Raw genomic sequence first — 24,966 nt, 5'->3', positions numbered from 1 at the left:
CATTGTCTTCCCTAAAAGGGCAAGTTCCCTGCAATAATCTAGAAAAAAGTATTTGTCGAATGCAAGAATCAATCCATCAATCAATTAATCACCAGTGAAACTTGGGTCATACATACAACTGGATGCTTGCCCTCAGTGGCTTGTTAGGTGTTAAAATCAGAAAACAAAAACAAAAACAAAAAACCCCAATCAGAACATTAGAAAATAATTCAGTCTTGGGATCCAGGACAAGCAGTGTGAATAAGGACATTTTGAGAAGTTAGAAAAAGAAGTTCCTTGTAGAGCAGACACACACAGGACTGAATTAAGATACTGACTTGATTTGTCGAATTTAGAAGTGACAGGCCCATCTTGAAGGTTGTAGACAAACTTGAGCTCAAGTAAACTCTTATCTGGCATCCAATAAATTGCAACTTGATTAAGTGGTATCTTTGCACATATATAATACAAATCCAATTAATATTCTCATTAGTCTTTCAGACCCTGAATTCAATTGGAATTCAACAAGAAGAGATTAAATTATACATGACATCAGGAGAGTATTGGTTCTATTTTTATTGCATTCTAATTATTTGAAAATTGGTAATCTATGTACATATGGCAACCTCCCGATGACATGAATATTGGATTAAGTCAAACACCCTGGCATTGACAACTAACTGAGTTGATTTCATCTAATGAGATAGAGATGTGGAAAACACCTATGGGCCTTTCATCACAGGCTGCAATCCTTCTACAGATTTCTTGGCAAAGAAAGAAGGAAAACAGATTCTATAAAAGAGTGGTTTTCAAACCATATCTGCCTCTTTCACCAGCAAACTTTCAGTTCTAGACCACTGCCTATCGTTTGCTTGGCTGACTTCTGAAATGGACTGGTTGGTTCTCAGGTACCAGAATATGATCAGCAAAGAGACATGAAACAATTCATTTAAATAAGTAAGTAAGTAAATAAATAAATAAATAAATGTGTATATGTATACGCACATGATATATATATCTATCTATATCTATATCTATATCTATTTATATCTATATCTATATATATATCAGGGAAGTTCTAAGTAAAAGCCATTATCAGTTTAAGTAAAGCTTAGAATAATGTTTCTGAAATTTCAGTTATTCACAATCACCTCCAGTATCTTTACCAAAATCCGTAATTCATTATGTTATTGTTATTTTTCTTAAATTACTTCATTTAATTTACACTTAAATACATTATTTTTAACGGGGATATTATATCACTACCAAATTGCAAATAAGTTTCATTTGCCATAGAGAGGTAACTATAAACACAATGAAACAACATTGTTTTGAAGTTTTGGGTCTGAGTTCAGAATTGTTATCTCTTTTCAAAGAAGAGACACAAAAAAATGTTTTTGATGTAGTAAGGACTGGCACCAAAAGGAGACCATCTCATATCTATAATGTATGGGTTGAACAACATTAGGAAGGATATATATACCTCCCTACTAATAGTATGTTAGTAATGATTACCCATATATCACCAAAAAGTATCTTGTGCCATCATGATACTTCCCTTTAACTTTGGGAAACCATGATTTAGAATAATGATTTTCATTTTTTATTTAACTATAACCCACTGTTCATACCTCGGGACAACACACAGATGCAGATACAGAAATACCCAATGAAACAAATGCTTTGTGAAACAATACTTACCTTACCATATGCAATGCACACTGAAATTTTTTTCTACTTCATTAAAAATGCACAAAAATGATTTCTTAATCCAATAATGGCATGTGACAAATAGTTTGCAAAACACTACTTGGAGGGATGGGTTTGAGTGGTGTTACTCCCATTTTTATATTTGGGATGCTAACATAATGCAATTTGCCCTAACAGAAGTATGAATTACAAGATGGTGAGAAATCAAAGAGCTATATTAATTTTAGAAATGTCCACATTATCTGTTAGAGAGACTAGTTTTTGTTACAATTCCCATCCTCACCTTCAGGAAGAACCTGTTATGTATCTGTTTTATATGCATTAACCAAAGTGTATCCACAGAACATGAGATTCATGTAATATTAATAACATTTATTAATAAAAATAGATTCCAAGTGTGTGTGTGTATAATGGCAGACTAAACAAAATTTAGATATTTTTAAAATACATTTTATTTTATTATTACTTTTTTTAGAGAAGAAGGGGGGAGGGAGAGAGAGAGAGAGAGAACAGGGTGGAGGCAGAGGGGGAAAGAGAATCTTAAGCAGGCTCCACGCTCAACATGAGCCTGTAGCAGCACTCAATCTCACACCCCTGAGATCATGACCTGAGACGAAATCCAGTGTTGGTCACTTAACCAACTGAGCCACCCAGGTGCCCCTTAAAATGTATTTCAAAAATCGGTATCTTAACTACAGGACTTTTCAGAATTTTTAAAATGCTAATGAGCAGTGTTAATGTCCCCTGAAGGGCATGTTATCAAGTGTTTTACAAAATGTTTTGAGCATGAAATATTTTCTAGGTAGAACATATCAGAAGATATATATTTCTATTGATTATATTGGCAAATTGTGCTATTGTTTTCATTTTTCCCTATTCTCCATGCCTCTATGATGCTCTTTGCTTCTGCTAAATGAGTAATCACTCTTTCTTCAACGCAATACAAACTTTTCATCTCCATTCCTTATTCACAGCGCTTCCTTCACTGCTAGCTCCTGTTCAACAGTTAAAATGCATCTATTTTCCACACAAGGATTTGCACACAACGTAGCCAAAAAGTAGAAGCAATCCAAATGTCCATCAACAAACGGGTGCTTAAGCAAGAGGCAGTACATCCATACAATGGAACGCTATTTAGCAATAAAACGGAGTAAAGTAGTGAAACAGGCTACAACAACGGATCTCAAACATTAAATAAAAAAGCCAGATACAAAAGGCCATATATCAGCATGAATGCATTTGTATAACATTTTCAGAAAAGAAATACCTATAAAGACAGAAAGTAGATTATTGGTTTCCCGGGGCAGTGGGCGGAAATGGAGATTAAGAGTAAATGGGCAGGAGGGGTCCTATCAGGATAATGGAATTGTTCTAAAACTGGGTGGGTATGTTAGTTGCACAACAGGATGAATTTACTAAAACTACTGAATTGTATACTCAAATTGGGTAAATTTTGTGTAATATAAATTAACCCTCTAATTAAAGTTATTAAAAACCAGCCAGCTGGCTGGCTAATCAACCATCCATCCATTCATCCATTCTGCCTTCCTTTAAGACTCTTTCATGCCTCAAGGGGAATGTGGCCTTTCCCTGTCCTGAACGATGGGGGCACCTGGGTGGCGCAGTCGTTAAGCGTCTGCCTTCGGCTCAGAGCGTGATCCTGGAGTTCTGGGATGGATCCCCACATCAGGCTCCTCCGCTGGGAGCCTGCTTCTCCCTCTCCCACTCCCCCTGCTTGTGTTCCCTCTCTCGCTGGCTGTCTCTCTCTCTGTCAAATAAATAAATAAAATCTTAAAAAAAAATGAAAGAACACATCATTTTGTTTTTATATATCTTATACCCTTGTCATGTGCCTTCCAAACCTTCCTTGTATTGTATTCGAGTATTTGTCTAATATCCTTACTGGATTACAAGTTTTTGTAGACATAAACTCTACTGGACTGCTCCATGTAAAAATATTGTTGAATCTCAGTACAGGAAGCAAATACAATTTAATGAAGGTGAACAGTAATAAAAATCCATGTGAAAATGCCCAGTGGTGGGTATTCTTAAATGGGCTGCTCTGAAATGTGAAACATAAAAGTAGTTTAATACCTCAACACGTCAGCTACTAATTCAAGGAATAATAATAATAATAATAACAACAGCAAAGGCAGCAACATCAGGAGCAGTTACCTTACCAAACGCTCACTTCAGGTGTTTCTCATTCTGTGGATATTATTCCAGAAAAGAAACTAGACACAGTGAACTTGTCTTAGACACTAAGACACTAGCCACTTGTGTAGGCTGGGTGCCCTGGATGACACAGATCCTGAGGCAGATTTCTCATGCAAACGGCTGATGGAGGGAATGCTTTCAAGAGAAACTAAAAATGAGATGTAGGAAGCAAGAAAGAAAGGAGAAGGAGGTAGGATGTTTCTGGGAAGTCTAGTTTTAGTCTAATCTATGGGGAGCTCTGGAAGATAAATAGGAGAGCAGAGTCTTTCCTGTCTTGAGGCAAGGGAGTAAGAATTAAATATACCTACTGTCCCAACACCTGTGTGTGTGTGTGTGTGTGTGTGTGTGTGTGTGTGTGTGTGTAACTCCCAGGTACCCTGGCTACAATCACCCAAAGATAATCCTCCAGAGAAAGTCACAGTTGTGAGCCTTTACTGAATGCCCACAGCTGGGGGATAGACATTGCCACCAGAAGAAGGGGCTTCAAGGGACTTGGGTAGACATCAGTAGCATCTGCTAATGCTCCTGGCTCAAATCACACCCCTAGTAAGAAGACCTCAGACTCACACCCCAATAATTCTGATCTCTACATCAGTGCTTTTAACTCCCTACCCTTTTTTTTTTTACTTCAGTATCACATTTTGTTATATTCTGTCCTTTAAACACACACACACACACACACACACACACACACACAAACGCACAAATCCTCCCTGTTATGGCCTAGGTTGATCCATTAGCATCTATTTTTAAAATAAATATTAATTCAGACTAGGATAACAAAGTCAAGCCTATTTGATACCCTTCTTTAATCTTGCTTTTAATGAATAGATAAAAATAATTTTTAATTACATGCATTATTTAAACAGCGTCTGAGGAACTTGGATGTTGCTTGAAAACAGTTGACTTCTTCCAGCATTTTAAATAGTCCCCACTCTAAATCTTCTTTAGACTAAAACTCTCTGTGAATAAAGATTTGTTCAGAAGCTCAGTTCAGACAATGCCCCAATCACCACACATGCCAAATGAGTCTGTCTGAATTTCAGAGAAATTACTATGTATTTTTAAATTTTTTATATCAGAAATAAAATCATAAAAGGCAAGTGAAATTTGATGCTAGAAACTACAGTCTAAACAACAAACAAACAAAACCAAAGCCTGACATAATGCCTGCTATCCAGCATTGGACAAAAGAACTGGCTTTGTTCCAACAATGGCAGGACTTATTGCAATAATACAAAGCACTGTTTATAAAGAATGACAAACTCTAAATGAAAATTGCTCAGTCTGAGCCCCTGGAGCCTATGTTCATCCATTTCTGTCCTTCCCCCAATTCAGCATCCTTTCCATTTACATGCAGATATTCAAAGGGATTTCTATGGCCACTACTTACCTTGCCTACCTCTCTTTTCCCCCTTATCTCACTTATTTTGCCTATTCTGAAAGCTGGGCTCAGAGCTCTTAACCGTGGAATAAGTAGCCAAGAGTTCAGAACATTTGGAGTCAACAGAGTGTTTGATTGTATATGCATTTCATGCAAAAAAAGAGGATGCTACCCTGGATGGCTGCATGTGATAAGGCCACTGTGCCCTGTTACAATGACATAGTCATTGGGTGAGTAAGTGAGAATTAACATGGCTTGAGCATATGATGTGATAAACGGCACCCCAAACTAGCTACATCTTGAGCCATGAAAGTGACAACGTGGGGAGATAAGGTATATTGCTTTGGGGTAAGGAAATATGAGGCCAAGAACAAGTCCCCAGATGTATTTTTTCTGAAAAGGGAATCTCATAGACGGAGGCATCTTCTATCCTATTTTAAGCCATAGCCAGAAACATTTCTCTTCAATGAGCAATTTGCAAAACACTTCTCCAGGGATTCCTGATGTCTGTCAGAAACCTCTCTGAATATTTCTTTCCATTCACTGGAGAGAAGGGAAGGGAGGCAGCATTTGTAAAATATGCTTATGTTTTTCATCTGTTATTTAATTTTTACAATGAATCTTTGGGAATAACATTATCCTTATTTTGCTGACAAGAAAACTGAATTACATTAAAAATAAAACAAAAAGTAAAAGAATTAATACAGATTCACTAAAGAACAGAGCTTAGATTCAAATCCAGACCCTTTTGACCCAGGAGTTCTTGTCCTTTCTACTCTTTCATGCTGCCTATAGCTTAATACAACATTTCCCAAATGTGTCCTGTTGGATATTAATGGGAGGCAAACACTGTTAAGAGTTTAGCAAGGCCAGTTTGTTTATAAGACTTTCCAACACTTTTAATGTGTCTGAGTATATTCTCCATCTCCACCAGGGACCTAGAGTTCAGTGTTTCTAAAACTCCATGACCTTAGAGGCCTTTTCCTCCCTGATCTTCAAACTCTACTGAAAATACTTTAGAAACTGGTATTACTCCAGGAGTATTCTACAAGAGGAGAAGAAAGAATAGAGACCCAAAGGGCATAAGTTTTTAATTCACAGACTTCTTTATTGTCCAAAATTTTAAAATATATTTTATTTATTTATTTGAGAGTGAGAGCGAAAGAGAGAGAGAGAGAGAAAGGGAGAGAGCATGAGCAAGAAGGAGAGGGAGAAGCAGGCTCCCTGATGAGCAAGGAGACTGATGCGGGGCTCAATCCCAGGACCCTGGGATCATGACCTGAGCCGAAGGCAGACACTTAACCAACGGAGCCAGGGAGATGCCCCTGTATTACCCAAAATTTTATGAACTTGCATTAATTTGGGAAAGAAAAAACAAAGTATCATTTATACGAACCAAGATAATACCATTATGATAATACAAACAACACTATGTATATTCCCATTAGAATGTATTCATAAGTATATGAAAGTAAATATGCACCAAACCAAGTTCCATATCTCTTATAATCTCTACATAAAGGCAGACATGATAATATATTTATGTAATGTCTGGTGAGTATTCCAATAATAAGGCAATAATAGACAGAGTTATGTAAGGCCAGGTACTGTCCTAAGGGCCTGGTATATATTAATTCATTTAATCATCATAACAACCCTCTGAGACAAACATTATTTTCTCCACATGACAGATGAGGAACCTGGGGCACAGGTAAGTTAATTTATTTCTCAGAAGTCCTACTGGTGACTTGCCCAAGCATGTGTGTGGCAGAACCTGGTACCAAGTGGTTTTCTACTGACTCTATACTGCTTATGACCCTCACTTAAGACTTTTGCAAAGAAGTCTAGATGCCTTTGGAAGTTTCTTTAGCCTATGTCAAGACCAATAAGGGCTCCTACTATTCTACTTCCCTTCTTTCAATGTCCACCCCCACCCTCTCCACTTTCTACCCCCTTGTTACTGTAAATTATATATATATAATTTATAAAATTATATATGCATTATATATTATATATATATAAATATTTTAGAATAGAAAAAACTATAACATTTGGGTTAGCAATGTGTAAGTAATATTTTATAGTCATTTATCTGACTTCCCTCTCCATAGCCATTTGCTGAGTGTCTGCTAAGTACCACTGTGAGGGATATAAGCATTCATTAAAAACTTCCTGCCCGGAGAAAGCTATTTGGGTCTAGGGGGGAGGAAAGATGCTCGGCTACCAGAAGCTACGTTTGCTCCACCAGGGGCGGGGTAGGTGTTGACTCATGCACAGCCTCTCACGAGGTCTTGCTTCTTCCCAGAAGCATATTGTACAACTATAGGGTGACTGGCCCAGGGGCCGCCATGAGCTCAGCCCTGGCTCACAGCATGGCTGCCCTGCAAGCTGCTAGCTGAACCTTTTTTTTCCCTTTTCTGTCAAGGCTTAACCATGTACAGATGTGTGCTTAGGCTTTAAGCAAAACACAGGCAAAACAATTTAAATGAAAGAAACTTAAGGTAAAATAGAAGCCATAATCACTATTAAAAAAAGAAAGAAAAGAAAAAATGGACCAACCATTTAGACTAAATTTTGAAAAAGGATTGACAATTATTTAAGAAAAAAAATAAGAGCAAATGCTTAGACAGTGCTTATCCTGAGCCAGGCACTTCAGGTGCTTTATACATATTAACTCATTTATCCTCAAAACCCTACCATACCAATACTACTATTATTTCCTTTTTACTGATGAGGAAACTAAGGCACATAAAGGGTAAGTGGTGTGCCCAGGGTTACAAAACGCGTTAAGTGTCTGGGCTGAGGTTCAACTGAAGTCAGGCCATCAGACCCCAAGGTGCATGCTCCTACCACCATCGGGCCACCTGTGATACAAGGTGTAACGAGTATGGGTGAAGGGGCCCTTCTCAGCTGGCTATTACACTTGATACTGTACATACATCAGCTCCTTCTTCTTCACGGGAATGCGCTGAGGTTGGTCTGATCTCCGCTTCTTGGAGAAGAACTAACTAGTAGATAACTAGTACTGGCTCAGTCTGGATGAAAACACAAGACTGAAAAAGAGGAAGGAAGGAAGGAAGGAAGGAAGGAAGGAAGGAAGGAAGGAAGGAAGGAAGGGAGGGAGGGAGGAAGGGAGGAAGAAAGGAAGGAAACAGACTGTTTGCAACCAACACTGTGCTCTTTCCATAGCAACAACATTTTGGGGGAATCGTTCTTGGACTTACATTCTGCCCCAGCACTGATCGTATCTTACTTTGTATCTCCAGGTTATAACCTAGAGCCTCAGAGTAGGGTCTTTTATATGCCTCGAATTGCACTGATCTGAATCAAGGTCAACCTAGTCTTCTTCACGTTCATTATTCAAGAAAAAAAAATCTAGTAATGAAAAAGGAAAATTATATGGATCATCCCTATGGATGAATTTTATAAAGTACTTTTGAAAGAAACAAAAAAATGTGTGAGAACTACTTAGAATTCCTTGCTCGGGAACCACGCGTAATGGAACCTTTGCATGGGTCTTAAATGCTTCCTTGTACTTCTTGAAGCCTCTTTCTGTCACTCCTTTCCTTTTAATCTGTTCCCCATATTAAATAATTCGTACCGAGGCTTTCGCATGAATGGCGCCCACTGAGATGCGAGCAAGCTGTTGTTCAAGAAAGAAAATTATGGAGCTCCTAAGTGAGGGAGGCAGAGAAAGGCCAAGTGGCAGCAACCACCGTCCCCTGAGCCCTCTGCTCTGCCCCACCTCGTTCCACATATCACACACCCAAGTTCAATTTCCCCTTTCAGAGGAAATGAAGCAAAACACATCAATAGAGTGAATGGGTTTATTCCTAAGAATCATAAAACTACAGTTCCTCGTAAAAGGTGTAGAAAATGAGCTCCTCTTTCAGGTAAGTGAGACTCTTAAGTAAAATATCAATATCCTAGTCCCTTGATAACTTCCTTGACATAGGAATATTTATAGAGACAGCTCTTTATCCGCTACTGAGGACACCGTTCGACTTGAAGTTGAAAAATGACTTCAAGGTATGAAAATCTGTCCTTAGTTCCCAGATGTTTCTTCTGAGTTATCTTATTTTTAAAGATAAAACAAACACACATAGAACTCTTCAATTTTAAATATGTTTCTGGATCAAAAAGAAATGTTTTTCATTTAAATTGATAAATGACTATGCTCCAATGGGCACAGCGTTTCTCCTATTGGAAAAACAAATAATGTGATTTCATATTGATATTCTTTTCCTTTTAAAAGTAACCTCTAAAAGTTACATAAAAATATGTCAAAAATGTTCAAGTTCAAAGAAAAAATGAAAAATGCCTGTGTTCATTCTCCCTCCACCCTCTGTGTATTTGTATATATATATTAAACTGGGATCATTATTTTGCATCCTGTTTTGAAACTTCTTCTTTTAACTTAAATATATTCTGAACGACTTTTCAACACAGTGGTATTTGCCAGTCTCATGGGGCATATGCTGGGTAAATGGGGGAATTGATTCACATGCAGACGAAATGAGGCTCTTGCCCCAACTGAATAAATTCAGAATTGAAGGTTGGCCAAGGGAGATGCCACTGAGCAGGTGAGGGAGGAGCCCAAGCTTAGGAAGGGCAGCAGGTGGGGACCCAGAAGAGGCAGCCAGGAAACCACAGACAGATAGGGCCTTTCCGAACTCAAGGAGGGAGGCACACAGCGACCTGGTGACCAAGAACCAGGCAAAAGTAAGAACACTCACCTGGGTGCTTACTAGGCACCAGAATTAGTCATTTAAGCACTTTGTCTGTTAGTATGTGTTTGTTTCAGGCAATAGTCTATGAGTGAGATCCAGTGGAAGATTTTATAGGAGAAACAGAGGATTGGGAAGGTTAAATATACTTGGCTAAGATCACACAGCTAGTTAGACTAGAGATTGCAGTGGGGGCTTTTTACTCAAAGGCATAGCGTGCTTCACTTCAGCCAACACTTTAGATAACATTACCCCTCTACTGATCTTTTCCATGGCTCCTCTCCTTAGTACTTAGACACATGCTTCAATATAAACCTAGGTCCTAAGGAATCATCACAGGTCTTGTTCAAAAGAATCAAGAATCTGTTTCTTCAATGAGTTCAATGGCTTATTCTCTTAACTAATAAACTTCATAACTTACACTCTTGGAGTGTGCGTGTGCATGTGTGTGTGTGTGTGTGAAGTATGTAAGTATATGCACTCATGAGTTTAATATATATTGACACAACTATATTTGTGCACGAGTGAAGACACAAAGTTACATACCTCATTGGTTTTGACAGCCACTGAACACATCTTTGAAGGTAAGGCATCAGATCTGTGGCACATAGATACTGAATTTTCTAAATGTTAGTAAGAGACTGATGGCTAAAAGTTGCAGAAACAAAACAAAACAAAAAAACCCAAATTCATCATCATTAAAAATATCTTGAAAAAAAAAAAAAAAAGCAAAAAGCATCTAATGAGGGACACCTGGGTAGCTCAGTGGGTTAAGCATCTGCGTTCGGCTCAAGTCACGATCCCAGGGTCCTGGGATCGAGTTCCACATTGGGCTCCTTGCTCAGCCAGGAGCCTGCTTCTCCCTCTGCCTGCTGCTTGCTCCCCCTGCTTGTGTTCTCTCTCTCTTTCTGACAAATAAATAAAAATCCTTAAAAAAAATCTAATGAATAAAGCTTTATTTTTGAAACTCAGAATTCAATCAGGAAGTCCCTCTCTGTGATTTGAATTTTACTGCATTTATGAAGGCACAGTACATACACAAGTTTAAGGAATTCAGCAGCTGTTTGAAGATCAGTCTGAGAGTATTTTCTCAAGCATTTTCACAATACACCAGTATTTGTAAACACTTTGTTGGAACTCCATCCCAAGCAATTTTACTAGTTATTTTGATGTATGGCCACGCACTTGAGAAATGAGATTTTCTGTCACTGGCCTCTGCTTCATCATGCAACTGGAGGACAGAATTCCCAGCTGGTTCAATTTCAAGTCTTCTGTAGCCTCTATATCTGTTTTTGCATATTTGAAGGTTGTTTTAAGCATATTCCCTCTCATTTCCTTGTTATTTTACCCATTCTCCCATATGCTATGTCGTTCTGCCCTTCTCTTTGAACATATCTAGAAAGAATGATCTTGTAGCAATGTACGCATGAAAGTGCTTACTTCATCCAAGTCAGGGAGCATCTTCTTTTAAAATTATGACCACGGACCTCAAATGGGCACTAAGCACTGCCCAGCAATCTTCTCACATTTGCTCAGTAAATTCACTTCCCCAGGCTCTGAAAAGACCATACTGCACTTTCTGTCTCCTTAAAACATCCATTACTCGCCACCCCACAAACGCATTTCACTTCAACCCATCTCGTATTAACCGAAGAACGCAATCAGACACAATGTCTCTCAACTTCCCATTATGAATGTACACACATCGACACCAATATTCTCTGCCTTTCCCAGCACATAATACAGGGAAGGAGACTCCCTGCTGTAGCCAAGGCCAGCTCCTCTGCCAAAGCAGGGATCTCTGTTTTTGTCCCCGTTGTATGCCCAGTCCCTAGAACAGTGTCTAGTAGGAGTTTGGTAAACATAGGTTGAATGAATGAATGAATGAATGAATGCTTATGAATATGAAAGAGTCCATCTCCCCTAAATGAAGAGAAGGACAGTGCAAACACAAAGATTTCCAGGGTGGTACTCCAAATTTGTAGCATATACCTAGATAATGCAAATAAAATAAATGATAAATAATAGATGATGTTTGCTCGTGCTTCATTGTCCTATCTGGCTTTTACACGGGCTCTAACGACTAATGGCCACATTTATGGAGCACAGTAGCAGAGCCAGGCACTGTCCACTCGTTGCGATTAGTTTTCATGACAATGACAAACTTACATGTTGAAACTGAGGCTCAAACAGATCAAGGAAGTTGCCCAAGGTCAACTAGTAAGAGAAGGAGGTAGGACTCAAATCCCCATCTGTCTGATGTAAAAGTCCGTGCTCTCTCCACTCAGTCATGCTGCCAGTTGCCCCTGAAACCCTCCAGCAGGTCTAAGCCCAACTAGTTTCTGAACAGAACTGCATTCCTCTTACCATCAACAAGGCCTGGAAACATCATGCTGCCAAATGATCTTATCTTCACTCAGTCAGTCAGTCAAGAAGTCTGAGTAGCCACAGAAATTGGCAGAGACATGAAAACCCCTAATGGGAGCTTCGTATCCAGCTTCCTGTCCTGCAGGATGGATCTTACTTTCTGTGTCCCCAGCCATGAACTCTTATCATGGCAAGAAAGGCAAGACCTTCTAAGCTCACAATAGGGGCAGTTCTTGGTTTTGTGGGGCCTCAATCTTATATAATTTGAAGGAGAAAATTCCATAAAAAAAGATGAAAAATATCACATATACAAAATTTGGCACGGAAGTTAATCTTTATTTGAAATACGAATGGGAAGGGGCCCGCATACTTGGGGAACTCTGTAGCTTAAGCTTCATTTAGCCCAAGATAATTCTGTCTTTGACTATGACCGAGCCCTATCTAAGAGACAGGTACATGACGGCTTAGAACCTGTTCTTCCAGATTGACAGCATGAATTTGTTGTTTTTAAAGATTTTATTTATTTATTTGAGAGAAAGAAAGAGAGAGAGAGAGAGAGAGAGAAACCATAAGCAGGGGGAGGGGCAAAGAGAAAAGCAGACTCCCAGATGAGCAGGGAGCCTGATGTGGGACTCTATTCCAGGACCACGATGTTTAACTGACTGAGCCACCCAGGTGCCCCAACAGCATGGATTTGAATCCCAGCCAGACCACTTCTAGATCTTAGACCAGTGATTAAAACTTCTGGAACAAACACGTTCTCATTTGTTAAATCTTCAATTATATAATTGGTTCATAAAAATTATTGTCAATATGAATAATGCATACAAAGTGCTGGCCATAGTGCTTGGCAGACGCTTAACGAAGTGCTCATTCAGGTGTCACTGGTGTTCTTAGCAACTGACACCATCTTCTTGCTCACCTCATCTGGGACTTCTCTACCTGAGGCCCATTCCTATGTTCATTTGATCGCTTCCTCAATTCCCGAGCACCAGGCCCTTGGGATTTAACCCTATGTCTTCACCATTGTGGACCACATGTTGGCATATCTCATCAGTTTTTTTCAGGAACCTTGTTTCTACCTGTGCACTGGCAATGTCCCCCGTCCCCTGGGCATAACCCAATAAAACTAGAATATAGCAATATGATGAAAAATGTCCATAATATATTCTTAAGTAAATAAAGAGCCAGAATTCCTGTAATTATGGCTAATGAGATTATTCTTATGGGGTTTTCTAAAAATTGGATACCATAAATATATAAAACTATTAGCTCCTCTCCTAGAATATGATTTATTGCTCAATCACAGATGATGTAGTTATTATACTATTTAAGGCTACCAATTATTTTTGTCATTTGTAACAAGTCAATTAACCTTCCTGGGCCTCAATTTACTCATAAAATGAGGGGGTTGGACTACAGTCTCTATGATTCTTGCTAGTTACCCCCCAAAATATTAGTAGTACAAATAACTGGATATAAATGTATTATTCTTATCTCAGTGTGGGATATGCCAATTTGAATATTTACCTTTGAAGCTAATATGTGGGGGAGGAGGGGTTACTTAAAGGAAAACAACATGACTTTTCTTTTTTGTGAAATCTGCCTTTTTGCCTTCACTGTTGTAATACTCCTACTGTGGCAGGTGCTCAAGAAATATTATTTGAATTTTTTAAAATGCCTTTTCTAGTAAAGTCTTATTAAGACAATTTACAAGGGTCCTGTAGATGCGATTAAGAGTAGAGTTTATGTCCCAGGATCTTGAAGCAGCCTGGTAAGAAGAAATGAAGACGACTTGCTCACTTGCCCCAGGTGGCTGGTAGAAGGGCCCATCTAGCTTTACCACAAAGAATGACTATTTTAGCCTGAACATATGTGAAAGATCAGTCATGAGAAGTACAGGCCATTTTTCCAGGTAAGAGAGTTCTGACAAAAGGTACGGAATTGATGTCTTGGCAGGTGTCTGAGGAAGGGCAAAGGGGTTTCTGTCTACCCCATGCTAAGACTGGCGTAGGAAGATACGGTCTGGAAACTGGTATCAGGACCTATAAAAGAAGCTTGAATGGAAGACTTGGAGACACTTTCTACCCTAACCTCTCAGTAGCTTCCCAGTACAAAAAAGAATAAAACTCAAAGTTCTTACAATAGTCTGGTATGACATGACCTTGGCCATCCCTCTACTGCTTCTACAGTTTCATTAGACTTCCTGTGCTCCTTGAACACAAGAAAAACACACTTCCAGCCAAAGGCTCTGATACTTGGTCATCTCTTTGCCTGGAATCCTCTTGTTCTAGACTTTACTGGTGTCACACACTCATTTCTTTCAAGTGTTGGCAGAAAAGTCAGTTCTTCAGAAAGGCTTTCTCTGACTACTCTACTTTTTTAAATGTATTTATTTATTTGAGAGAGAGAAGGAGAGTGAGCATAAGCAGGGGGCGAGGGAGAAGGAAAAGCAGACTCCCTGCTGAGTGGGGCTGGATCCCAGGACCCTGAGATCATGACCTCAATCAGACACTTAACAGACTGAGCCACCCAGGTGGTCCTGACCACTCTATTATAAATAACACCCCTGTTTCTGACCCCCTATTGCGTTTTGTGCTTGTCTCTATTAAATATCAGATTTTATACCCCTTTGTTTCTTTATCTTTTTGTCTTGCTTCCTCAGTAGTACATAAATTCCTCAAGAACCTGTATTGTGCTCATTACTGTTCCTAGAACAATGTATGGAGCAAAATAGAGGCACACATATTTTAGTGAATGAATGAAGGAATGAATGAATGAATTCTACTATAACTATGCTGTCTCCCGTACATTTTTGTAGTATTTATAGTTTGTATCTCAAAATTTAGCAGATTTAGCAAGAAAGGACGTTTTGTGTGTTTGCTTAGGGCTGCATCCCCAGTGTCTAGGATGGTGACTGACACTTAGGAGTTGCTCAATAAATAATCTTAAACATTATTTACCATGAAAATAAAAAAATTCCTGTACCGTAGTTTCAAGAAAGAAAATGAATGGTTTTTGATTAGAGTAACAAGTAGCACCAGAATCAGTTTTAAATCCAACCAAATCGATCAATGGCAACTTCCTAGTAGTAGGAACCACTCTTTGGAAAGCCAAAAACTCTGTATGACATCAGCAGTGGATTGCTCTGAGCGACTGCCTCTTACAAGTGCAGCTCTTAGCAAGCAATGAATTCAGCTTCTAGCTTCAGATATGGAGTGGTCGCCTCCTTTCTTTGGAAGAAAAGATGATTGTGCACGGCTGTAATAGCCAAACACACAAACTATTCATAACCTCCTAGACAGGGTTCTACACCCACACAAATACAAACTCAGGTCAATCCACGCAACAAACAGAAGAGGGAGGTGCTGCGGGGTTATTCCCATCTACGATATAAAGAAACTGAGGTATAGAAGGTTGGGAAGCTTACGTCAAGGCAACTAATATGTATGAGAGCTGGGATTTAGTTATTATTAAATCCTGTTATTGTGGCTTCAGAGTCTGTGCTCTTAGCATCTCTACTCCAAGATCTCTCTGTAAAAACTGAAACCTACAATTGGTACTGGGTCAGCAGTAAGATTTGTTTTGATGATGAGTCTCCTGACCTGTTCAAAGCCTTTTCAAATAATTACATACACAAGCCTGGATGGTGGGGGTGAATTTCAAACAGAGAGGCCAAGGTAGGTCTCTGTGAGATGGTACGAGCAGTGAATGAAGGGGTTTAGCTTCCTGTTTTTAATAATCAGAGTGATGAACAATGAGGATAACTGCCCTTGTGATTTTTATATATATCTACAGGGTAATAAGCCTGGGTCTTCCAGAAATTCATCCTCTGGGACACTGAATGGCTGTCGGGTGATAGCAGTTCTCTACCACTAACTTATTCAGACCAATCAACAAGGTGGAAAACACCTCAATTTACATCCTCAGCTTAAGGGTTCTTTGTGGTAGTACCTATTGCTGATGATAAAACTATGCCGGAAATCAACTTACCATCAGCCAAGTCTTAGAATCCTTGAATTTTACTGTTATTGGTCCACTAGCAAAATAACTTAGGAGAGCTGTTCTTATTTTGGGTAAATATTTGTGGATCTTAGATCATGCTTGAAGTTTATTTTCCGAGTGTAATCCATGAGGTATTTTTTTCTCTACCTAGAAGAGTTCTGTCAAAAACACGTTATTTGGGGGGTACCTGGGTGGCTCAGTTTGTTAAGCGTCTGCCTTCGGCTCAGGTCATGATCCCAGGGTCCTGGGATGGAGCCCTGTGTTAGGATCCCTGCTCAGCAGGGAGCCTGCTTCTCCCTCTGCCTCTAGCTCCCCCTGCTTGTGCTCTTTCTCTGTCAAATAAATAAATGATATCTTTAAAAAGACAAAACAAGTCATTTGGTAGTCATCTAATATCTCTGGGACTCAATGTTTTCATCGATGAAATGATTGCTTTAGAATTTGCAAATTTCTGAAGAACTTTCTATTTTACGAAGCCATGATAAGTCAGAACTTCGACTGTGTGATCTATAATCCGCCCTCTTCCTTATTTATTTGTTTGTTTGTTTTGGTTCATTATCGCAGCCGTGTTTTTACATAGATGACTCTACGTAGAAGTAAAAAGAAATCAGTGAAATTTTATTTTATTTTAATTTTTTAAAAGATTTTATGTATTTATTTGACAGACAGAGAGAGAGAGTACAAGCAGGGGGAGCAGCAGGCAGAGGGAGAGGGAGAAGCAGGCTCCCCACTGAGCAAGGAGCCAGATGTGGGGCTCGATCCCAGGACCCTGGGATCATGACCTGAGCCGAAGGCAGACACTCAACTTAGTGAGCCTCCCAGGCACTCCAAAATCAGTCAAATTTTAAAAAAGGAACTATTTTTATTTTTTTTTAATTTTTTAGTCTATAGAAAGTTTTCATGTTAGGTGTGGCTTCTACTTATGTGTGTACATTTTACCTTATTTTTGCATATTTACCTTCTGTAGTCATAGGGAACGCCATCCGGACAACTGCCACCATGAAGATACTGGAGCTAATCCAGATTCCTTCACTTATTCCCTTGTGACTTTGAGCAAAGTCTTAACCTCTCTGAATCCCCAGTTTATGCACCAGCAAACCAGAAATAACACCTGCAAACTGCTCTGGTTAGTAACCTGACTTTCACCTCGTTTGTCCTAAAGATTCTCAACTAAGGAAAGCTTTCTTCCTCCTTTGCCCTCTGTTCCCCATAACTAGAATGATCTGTGTTCCTTCTGCCCTGTATCTGTTGGTAAAGGCTGGAGTGTGTTTTCTGTTGACAATCATCCTGATCAAGCCTAAAATCCCACTGAGGCTTGCGCTATGTTCTAAGTCACTCCTGGTGCACCTACTCCGAAATCCTAATCCAATGTAAGTCATCTTATCTTTGTTTGTCTCTGCTCTAATCAGTCCCCTCCATAAATCTCAGACCCTTTCATAAGAAATCCCCTTCCTGGATTCAAGGTCTCCTCTTTACACAGTAGCATCTTATGTTGAATCGTCTCCTTTCTCCAAGATCACCAGCCTTCTCTACTTCCAGCAGTCCCACCTGTTACCCACAGACAGATCAAAAACTGGGCTCAGTCTGAGAACGAATATGTTTATCTACTTTCTTCTCAATTTTACCCCAGAGCCCAACTAACAGCTGTACTTGATTTGACTGGAATTTAATGCAGATTCGTTTATATGATGAGATTTTGTCTTATTTACAAAATAGAGGCTTTAGAATATTCTTTATGTTGTGGTTAGACTAGTACAGTCAGTATGTCAGCATGGATATTTATGCTTGCTTATTTATTTATTTATTTATTTATTTATTTATTTATTTATTTATTTATTTATTTTAGAGATAGAACACACGCACATGTGGCGAATGGGCAGAGGGTGAGGGAGAGAGAGAATCTTAAGCAGGGTCCATGCCCAGAACAGAGTCCAATATGGGGCTCAATCTCACCGACTTGGAGATCATGACCAGAGCCAAAATCAAGAGTCAGATGCTTAACCAACTGAGCCACCCACGCGCCCCTGGATATTTACGCTTATTAAACAATGTTAGTGACTGAGTGTTCCTCATATGGAATGCGATCAGGAAAGGCTTGTAGAAAGAGTTAATGGATACTTGACCTAACACTCTCTACTTTTCATCAAATTATCTGCCATTGCCAGAATGCTGTAATGTCAAGAAATTAAAATTATAAGATAGGATATAGAGCCTCATGGTCTGAGTTTGACCTCCAGCTTTACGACTTACTGGTTGAGTAAGCTTGAGCTGAGTTACTTAGCCTCTGCAAGTCTAAGTTTTCTCATCTGGAGTGAGAATAATAGAGGACCATGGCGAAGCTTAAATAAGATAGTACTATACTAATACAAATATATGTTACAAAGCTATGTTAACACTATAATGCACAGCTTAAAACTGTATCGTGTTTAACATGCCTTATGTATAGGCAATCTTTAATAAAGCCAGATATTGATATTATCTATCATTACTTAATTTTATGGATTAAAAAAATAAGGTCAAGTAATAGCCCCAAATCACACGACTATTATGAGGCAGAGCGGTGATTAGAATCCACACAAAATAACTCTGGATACCCCAAGTATGAGAATATACTAAGGCTCTGAATATACTAAGTCGTCTTCCTTAGGCACTTTTTAGACATTAATATTCTTGAGACAAAGGAAATATTAACTATAAAAGACCCTAAGGAAATTCAAATGGTATAAATATCCCCTTTATTCCATTTCTAAGTGGTGTAAAAAGTATGCTTCAGTTTTTTAATATCACCATGAACTATGTTTATATTTCTTAAGCATTACAGTTTAGAAAAACTTTTCTGATCATCCAAATACCCATAAGCTTTGGCATCCCCTTGCATTTAGGAAAGCAGAATACCGGGAAAATTTAAAGAGTCTGCTTTATGACTTTCCAACAAGCTATTTGAGATGGGAATAATAGCCCCTTTCAAGGCATCTCCAGCCCCTTGGTCCTCATTAGACATGATGAAATGTACACACAGTCAGTACTGTTTTCCAGTTGACCCAATTTATTAACAGACCCAACACATCCACACTTCTGTCAACAGCACCGGGGAATTAAGAACTTTGGTTCCAAAGATCCGTCTCTGTGTATATGGCTAGAACCTTGTCTAGGCCTCTTGAGGAAGCTTGCATTACAGTATTACAGATATCTGATAAAGTGAGCTGGATAAATACAAAAGGAATTCTAAAGGATATTCATTCTACAAAAGACTTAGATTTTATCATTTGATTTCTTTTTGTCTTTTTATTGAAGACAATTACCAATAAAAGTGATTTTTTTCAAGTCATGTGTACTATTGCATTTTTGTAAAATCTTACCTTTTAGTAAGGTTGGTAGTAGGGAGAAGGATGGTTCTTTCTTAATTCAGTAACTACCTCAGCATGATTTAATACTTATTTGGATGAAAAGTAGATATTTTCACAGCCCAGTGTTGCATATAGAGATAATGAAATAGCTTTGCCATTAAAATTTTGATTCAATTTCTCCCTGGAATGCGTTAACAGAAAACCACTTTCATTTTTATAGCTGGAAAAGAGGCAATTTATTGTTGGGAGGTTTTAGAAGTTTTCCAAACCAGCATTAACTGTGGAGCTTCCTAAACTCCTCATTAAGAAGAGAGAGCTTCCGAATTCAAAACTCTGGCATTGTGTGATACCCTCAAAACTTTGCTCAAGTTAAAACTATTATCTAGTACGCAACCTGACCAGGTATTAAGATCACTTTGTTTAAAAAGAAAAAACCTACTCTGAGATCATGACCAGAGCCAAAATCAAGAGTCAGATGCTAACCAACTGAGCCACCCATGAGCCCCTGGATATTTACACTTATTAAACAATGTTAGTGACTAAGAGTGTTCCTCATATGGAATGCGATCAGGAAAGGCTTGTAGAAAGAGTTAATGGATACTTGACCTAACACTCTCTACTTTTCACCAAATTATCTGCCATTGCCAGAATGCTGTAATGTCAAGAAATTAAAACTATAAGATAGGTTATAGAGCCTCATGGCCTGAGTTTGACCTCTAGCTTTACGACTTACTGGTTGAGTAAGCTTGAGCTGAGTTACTTAGCCTGGAAAACAGTGTGGAGGTCCCTTAAAAAGTTAAAAATTGAGCTACTCTATGACCCAGCCATTGCACTACTGGGCATTTACCCCAAAGATACAGACGTAGTGAAGAGAAGGGCCATATGCACCCCAACGTTCATAGCAGCATTGTCCACAATAGCTAAATCATGGAAGGAACCGAGATGCCCTTCAACAGATGACTGGATTAAGAAGTTGTGGTCCATATATACAGTGGAATATTACTCAGCTATCAGAAAGAACGAGTTCTCAACATTAGCTGCGACATGGACGGCACTGGAGGAGATAATGCTAAGTGAAATAAGTCAAGCAGAGAAAGACAATTATCATATGATTTCTCTCATCTATGGAACATAAGAACTAGGAAGATCGGTAGGGGAAGAAAGGGATAAAGAAAGGGGGGTAATCAGAAGGGGGAATGAAGCATGAGAGACTATGGACTCTGAGAAACAAACTGAGGCCTTCAGAGGGGAGGGGGGGTGGGGGAATGGGATAGGCTGGTGATGGGTAGTAAGGAGGGCACGTATTGCATGGTGCACTGGGCGTTATATGCAACTAATGAATCATCAAACTTTACATCAAAAACCAGGGATGTACTGTATGGTGACTAACATAATATAATAAAAAAACATTAAAAACATTATTGAAACTTAACTGAATTACAAAACCCAAACAAACAAAAAAACAAACACCAAAAAACAAAACAACTGACCTTTGATATGTTAATAAATCATAACATGATGTGTTTATTTGTTATTGGAACTCCGTGTAAATTTTGAGAAACTCTATCACAAGGATGCCTAAAATAGCAGTCCCAAATGTCAAAGTCTAGAGCTACAGGAAAGGACATTTCTCTATTCTCCTGAAATACAATGAAAATCTCCTCGAGGTATGATGAATTATCCCACTATGGAAGAGGAGGAAAGATCAGTCTCACAGCAGCCCTGCCTTACAATTCCAAAGTAGGCCATCGACACCTATTTTATAAGAAAGGATACGTATTACAGAAATGATCAAGTGTTAATGACCTGATAGACTCATAAACTTCTTGAAATATAGAGTCCCATGGAGATTTTCAAGTTCAGTTTTCTCATTTTTGACATCTAAAGGCATAAGGTGGCTTAGCTGAGGTTAAAAAACAAGAGAGTGGCAGAGGAGGGGTAAGCATCTGTATTCCTACTGTTGTTTTATTTTCTCATGTTAACTAATGTCACCTGCTAAATGCAACTCTTTTTGTTTATAAATATATGCCATGGATCTACATGTAATGATACATGTTTATGCACCTCACACACAGACTGGAACAGACGGACCTGGGACATCCACGCCCTAATCCCCAGTTATTCTACAAAGAATGGGAGCTCAAAGTACTCAAAGACAACCAAAACCAAATATTTTAGACTTTAATGTTACCAATTTATTTTGAAGTCCATTTACTCTCTAATATTTGAAGCAAGATAGTAACGACGTTCTGCAAACATAGTCTTATATATATGCCCTTGAGAACACAATGCATATTGCATATATAATAATACAAAAAGAATGAAAAAACTACATTCTGAACGATAACTACACTGTAGACTAGTTATAAGGTTAGAAGAAGAGGTTTACTTGTTTAGGAAAAAAATTCAAAATCATCCTCACAGGACTTTAACTTAGGTTCACATTTTTCTACTTAATACTCAAATGTCTTTAACAGGACCCTTGAACAGCCAGAACTAAGAAAGGTGAAAAAAAATCATTATCCTTAACTTAGATATGTAAAATGGTGGGCGAGGAAGGAAATTTCTATGTGAAGATAGGATGAATGAAATAAGCATCAGTGTTTGTTTTTAAGAAAGTTCCAGAATCTATGAAGAAGTTATTTTGATATTAAATACTGTTTGCCATTTTCATTAATTAATATTAGGCTACAACTTCAGAGTTTGCACATTCTGATCTATAGATTCAAACCATATACAATAAAATATAACAAATTCAGTCTATTCATTTGCTTTGTATCTCCAGTAAGCAAAGTATGTGGGTTTTCTGACTCCAACATTCACTCTTCAGATAAGTCTTACACAAACTTCAAAATGGAAAGCACTATTGCTCTCTGTTTCTATCAACGTGTGCAAATTAAATATCATTCCTCCTTCATGTGGTTATCAACATTTTACCATTTTTAAATACTTTTTTAAAAAAATGCTGGAAATAAATCAGACACAAATTTTTACTGAAGTTTACTAGACAACACATTCTCTCTTCATAGTATTAGTACAATATTAGCTTGGAATATGCTGACATTGCAAAATATAAAATACAAGAGAAACCGTTCATACAAATCAGTACAAGTTGGAATATAAGTAATAAGGAAAAGGAAAAAAATAGTTTCATAAAGGTTAGAAGCCTTTAGAAGAAGGAAACACATGGTCTCATTTGGGAAAGCGAATGTTTGTGCTCTTGAAACAAAACTAATAATACAGTAGATTTGATTCCAAAATCCAGAGAAAAAGCCCTCGACAAAGAGTTTAAAGAATGACCACACAACATCGACGAAATCAGGTAAAACAAGTCCTTCCATATGGCTAGAAATACTGACACTTTTCCATGTTCCTGTCAGACTCAGGAAAAAAACAAATCAAAACAAAACCAAACCCCAAAATCAGTCCATTAAAATGGGAGATCCCTGTCACATTTGCAAGGTAAAATAACACAGTAAAGGACAGAGAAGCCAAACCAAGTTATCGGTTTTATGACAATGAACAAGATAAAATCAATTTTAAAGAACAGTCATCGCTTCCAGAATTTAGAATTTATCTTCTTTTTGGCACTATACATGTTTCCATCACTGAGGGCTCTAAAAGAGCCTTCTGCAAACTTACTCCGACAAACCTTGCTTTCCACCATCCCTTATCCCACAACGAGTTACGAATGTAGGTTTCTGATAACCTACATCAGAGTGACACACTTAGCTGTAATTTGATGTTTGCTATTTGTAAATGTAATCATGTCACATGTGATTGTCTTTCTCTGGAGGACTGGATTAGTTGTGAATGTAAATACATTTAAAACATATTTGCATTTTTACTCAATTTTAAAATTTGAAGCAACACGAATATCACAGCATAGCTATGTCACATAACATCTAGGGATGGTTTTTAAAATTGCTCTGACAACTTTAGAGAAACTATAACTAGCTGTATGCAAACATGCTCTCAAACGTGTTCTGAGCACTAAGAAAATAATCTAACTTTACACAGATTCTCAAAGAAACATTTAATTCAGGAAAAATACAGGCAAGAACACACCTTATTTATTTATTTATTTATTTTAAGAAAGAGATGATTGCTAAGAATAGGAGTATGAGCCTCTGATGAACGTAAACAGAAGCACTTGAAATACAACTGGCCCTTTGGAATCTATGTTCAAGTCTGTCATGAGTTGGGGACTCTGCCCCTTACATTCTACGTTGAAATGTGAACAGGTAATATTATAAATACTTCTCAAGACAACCTTACAAAAGCCTGTTACTCTTAGGCTCTAATCTTAAAACATAAGCAATTATAATAAATGTATATCTATTTCCATTTGACGAATGCATTTGCATAGCAACAAACAAACAGACCTTGCAGCGTACCCAAATAGAATTTGCTGATGCAATAAAAGGGGATATTCGAATTAAAAAAAAAAATCTAACAACAACATGGACTAGATGCTCTCAATATAACAGACATACCAGTGATTAACCTTTAATTTCCTCAGTTTTGGTTCTCACATTTTGATTCAAAGTGTTTCTCATAGTTTTAATGTTCTGCTCTGAAAACGTTACTGAAACTTAACAAAAAGTTTATTTTATTCATCTGTCCTACTCTGAAAACCCTGCCTGTCTTGATGTCCACCCCAGAGTAACATTTGTCTGATCTCATTTCAGGTGCCTTTCACATTCACTTAAGAAATTTTTATTGCAAAACAGAGAATTTTTAGAAGTCACTAAAAAGCACTCCCTTACCTTCTAAACCTGCTTCAATCAGCCCAAACTGTTCCAATAATTTAACAAAAAGCACAATGACGATCAGAACTGCTATCATTTCAAGCCCTTCCAAGTTCATGGTCAGCTAGGTCATGGTCCGACCACAGCCAGTGAGAAGTGCTCCTCTGCCTGGCTTTCTTTGTAAAGCCATTAAACTACATTAAGAAGGCTACTGCCAGAGGAGAAGGGGAGGAGGAGAGAGAGGGAGGGAGGGAGGGAGGGAGGGAGGGAGAGAGAGCGAGAGGGAGAATGAGAGAGAGAGGATGAGAGAGAGGGAGGATGAGAGAGAGGGAGGATGAGAGGGAGAGAGAGAGAAGGGAAAGGAGACGAGATGGAGAGGCTGAGAGAAAGGGCTGAATAAGAGAAATGCATCCCTCCTGTCTAGTGTAGCAGAGGCCAGGAGCGGCAGCCGGATTAAGCGGGGCCCGTCGGAATTATCG

At 38.4% G+C, this 24,966-nt stretch overlaps 1 protein-coding gene across 1 annotated transcript in view; it reads right to left on the bottom strand.

Moving 5' to 3' along the window:
- KCNIP4 (potassium voltage-gated channel interacting protein 4) overlaps nucleotides 1–24,605 on the bottom strand; it is a 524,684-nt gene extending 500,079 nt beyond the window's left edge. Inside the window, exon 1 of the mRNA XM_008685842.1 lies at nucleotides 24,506–24,605. Within this exon, the coding sequence (XP_008684064.1) occupies nucleotides 24,506–24,605 (100 nt within the window). The remainder of the gene's footprint in view (nucleotides 1–24,505) is intronic.
- Between the last annotated feature and the right edge of the window lie 361 nt (nucleotides 24,606–24,966).

Source organism: Ursus maritimus, unplaced genomic scaffold (genome assembly GCF_017311325.1).
Source record: "Ursus maritimus isolate PB19 unplaced genomic scaffold, ASM1731132v1 scaffold_8, whole genome shotgun sequence".
In the NCBI taxonomy this organism is placed as follows: domain Eukaryota; kingdom Metazoa; phylum Chordata; class Mammalia; order Carnivora; family Ursidae; genus Ursus; species Ursus maritimus.
Note: the sequence above shows the minus strand (reverse complement) of the source record. Positions and strands in the feature narration are given on the sequence as shown.